The following is a 3,773-nucleotide window of genomic DNA, read 5'->3' as shown; positions in this document are numbered from 1 at the left end:
TCATTTTCATGCATTACAATTATTGTGATACTATAAAAGAATTGATCATTAATTAAAAAGATAAATTTTGCTCCACATTGTAATATTCTATAGCTTTCTCTCTGTATATATAATTACCTGTGTGGCTGTTCGAACTTCTAAATTCTAATGTACAGCCGTAAAAATAATAAACATGTATCTGTATTTTACTTATAATTTCGCCACTGAAACACGGACTAAAAATTGTACAACATTTACTGTGGAAGTACCAGCCTGAACAGGAGGCTTGGTCTGTACTTTTACACATAAAACATCACTTACAGCTCACTTTCAACCTCAATTTGATATTTGTTACAGTCAAATTTCCCAGTCATATGTATATATTTATTTTACCAGTTTTTAAAATTTTCTATTCCGGAAAAGTGTGCATAGGTCTACGGCAGATGATTGTTACAATGTACTTACAGCTTCAGAAGGAGAAAATTTTCAAAACATTTAAAATTTAGAATGAAATAATTAGAAATTTAGTAGTTTGATGTCTCTCATGCACACAAGGAATGAAGGAACATTGCTGATCCATAATGATCTGATTATATATTAAATATTGCTCAACTCATCACAAGCTTACAAATAATAGTACTAGCTCAACTATATAGCTCACCACACTAAATTTATTAGCTGCAAACTACTCCATAGCTTAATTTTATTCTTATGATCTTCACTCACTATCTATTCTTGAACGCATAATGATTCTTCCACACACATGCTCGATCTACTCAAGCTATAGCTAATAAAAACCGATAAAACTTATTAAAACGGTTCTAATTTGGCGACAGAAATTAACTTATCAAAATGCTGATGATGTGATAACACGATCGGGCAGCTGCTAGCCATGAGCATGGCCAAATGATAAGGCCATTAGGAGAATTGCAGCTTCCTTCTCGTCTTGCGGAAACACATTGTAGAAAGCCAAGTTCTTGCTCAAACTCAACAAAAAATCCTCGAGACAAAGCTTGTTTTTGTCCTGGTGAGATGAAGTTGCGGCCATTTTGCCTTGTTTCTTGAATTTTGAAACAACCGAGGATGATGCAGATTTAAGTATGCTTGATTTCTTGGTTTTATCTTTTTGCAGTGTCTTGCTTTTCTTGATCAGTACCGGTGGTTTTGTCTCGGCCCGAGTACTTGTCCCATTTGCAGCTGCAGCGGCTGCCATGGCCCTTCTGGCCTTCCGTTGTCGAATCCCACATGCGTTACAGAGTGACTGTTGGAAAGTAAATTAAAAAAAATTATAAAAAGAAAATTTTAATTGGCACTAATTTTTTAAATTTAGGGTTTACAAAAACTCGAAAAAATGAAGATAATTGTTTTTGAAAAAATTACCTTAGGGCCTTGTGGTCCACTTCTCCACAAGGGGGTCTTAGTCGTGTTACAATCAGAACAAACCCTAATTGGGTGGTTCATATTACTGATCATGTTGTTTGAAGATGTAGTCATGTTGCTCGTGTTGTCAGTTTCCATAGGATCAGAACATGGTTGCTTCTGATCTTCAAGCTTAAGTGAAGTAGTAGTAGTAGTACTTATCCGCGGCAAGTTCTCATCATTTGTTGGATCAGTGTTTTTCATCTTCTGCATCAGCCTCATCTCCGAAGAGATCCACTTAACCTGAAACTTAGTAGTACTATTACTCTTCTCATGATCATCTTCTTTCTTCCATATCGAGAATTTGAGTCCATTGTTACTCCTCTCATTCTCTACATGCTCGCATGATCCACCATTCGAACCAAAATCATCATTAACCTAAACAAAAAAATAATGATAAAGACAATTATTACATGATCTTCTATTATATATAAGTAGCAAGATCGAGAATAATTTATTTATTTTAATCAAGTTCCCAAAATTGCAAAACATGATCATGTACATACCTTATCCTGGTAAAATGATCCACAATAATCCTGACCATGATCCGTTATCGAACTGAAAAAATCTCGAGTAGAAAGCACCGGAGAGCGATCAGGAGAGCCAAAAAGGACACGCTCTTGAAGATTGGGGGAGTAGTGAGCTGAGTAATTCTGATAAGTAGAAGTCATGAGGGGCTGTGATCCAGTTTGATCAGCAGAAGATAAAATGAAGCTAATGGAATAGGGTTAAAATGATTTAAAGGAGTTTGTAAGGAAATGATGAGAGGGCCTAGGATAGACATTCCCGTGACTCCTTGACACTTAATAATAACAAAAACTTACATAAAGACAAACCACAAATAAACTACAAGAATGGCCTGAATGCTGCCACAGCCACTCTATAATATGAACAAACCCTATCTAAAGCAATTAAGGAACACTTATCACTTAGGATTTTTGTTAGTTAACGATATTTTACTCAATTTTTTATGGATAATTATTTGATAATTAATTTATCTGCATATTGTGGAGCATGTGGCAGGCACAAGACCTAAGACACACAAACATTAATAAACTTGACAAATTGTACTTTATCTCTATATATAATGAATGCCTGATAATAAATAATTCTTTAACATTTAGAATATCAATATCAATATCTTGATAGTTGTTACCGTCATGATACTGCTTTGTACTGGTTTTGAATATGTATTTTTCGCATCTTCTTTATTGTTAAATTTGGGTGAATCGTATATAAATGTTTTTCATGAATATTTGGATATTAATTAATGTTTATGAATTGCAGTAAAAAAAATAATCTCCAACACAAAAAAGACCAACATATATCCTATAAGAAAACAGATCGAAAATGATCACTGGTAAATCTAGAAAAACGACCGAATTCATCAAATCGTGACCGTCTGTGAAAAACTTCTAACCATCTTCAAAGGATATATGTTGTAAAACATTAGTCATCAATCTAAAATACTATAAAATTACTTTTACTACAGTTGCGATTAGGATCATTACGACCGTTTTATCGGCCATAATTAGCGATCGTAATTGTACCTTCCATTTAAAATGTTAAGGTGTTAGAGGAGGCCTTTTATGGATCTTATATTATATATTTCAACACTCCTCTCATTCGAAATATCATTATTTGGGTTGAAGAGTGGATCACGGGCGCTCATTTTTGGGTATAAATTGCATTCGTGTCCATTTTGAATTGTGAGAATATTGGGGGGTGGCAGGGACTTGAACTTGAGACCTCCCGCAAACCTGGCTCTAATACCATCACTACAACAAAAATGGCTAAATTTGACCGCCAATTTCCGGTCATATTTAACTAAATTTGACTGCCCGTTTTCAAATTTAGCTAAATTTGATCAGAATTTGTTGGTCTTAAATAACTTGGAATTTAACATTTTCGGTCATATTTAATTAAATGTGACTGCTTAAATATGACCGGTTAAATATGACTTCTTAAATTTGACTGCCTAATTTGACTTCAATCGGTCAATTTTAGCTCTGATTTTTTGTCTTCAATTTTTTTCGTCAAATTCAAATTTCCCGCTACATTTTCAATAAAATTCAAATTTCCCGCTTTTTGTACTTAAATTTGACTAGTTAATTAGTCATATTTATAAATTTGACTATTTTATCGGCAGTCATATATATAAATTTGACTATTTTTCTAGTAGTCAAATTTATAAATTTTACTATTATTCGGTGGTCACATTTATAAATTTGACTGTTATTCGGTGGTCCCATTTATAAATTGGGAAAATGATTTTTTTTTGTCACTAAACTATCTACCTTCTTAGAATCTTACCAGTGAACTAAATATAATTTCATTATAGACACTAACGTTATATCTTCTTTTCATTTTACCCA

The 3,773-nt window shown here is 33.3% G+C and overlaps 1 protein-coding gene across 1 annotated transcript; it reads right to left on the bottom strand.

Moving 5' to 3' along the window:
• Positions 1–551: 551 nt before the first annotated feature.
• LOC108192533 (GATA transcription factor 21) lies at positions 552–2,206 on the bottom strand. The gene is made up of 3 exons (XM_017373319.2): positions 1,905–2,206; positions 1,360–1,776; positions 552–1,240 (listed from the first exon to the last, which is right to left on the bottom strand). Exons 1-3 carry the CDS (start codon positions 2,067–2,069, stop codon positions 866–868), a joined length of 957 nt encoding a protein of 318 aa, XP_017228808.1. The 5' UTR covers positions 2,070–2,206; the 3' UTR covers positions 552–865.
• Positions 2,207–3,773: the final 1,567 nt, after the last annotated feature.

The sequence above is a fragment of the Daucus carota genome, chromosome 8, assembly GCF_001625215.2.
Source record: "Daucus carota subsp. sativus chromosome 8, DH1 v3.0, whole genome shotgun sequence".
Taxonomy (NCBI): domain Eukaryota; kingdom Viridiplantae; phylum Streptophyta; class Magnoliopsida; order Apiales; family Apiaceae; genus Daucus; species Daucus carota.
Note: the sequence above shows the minus strand (reverse complement) of the source record. Positions and strands in the feature narration are given on the sequence as shown.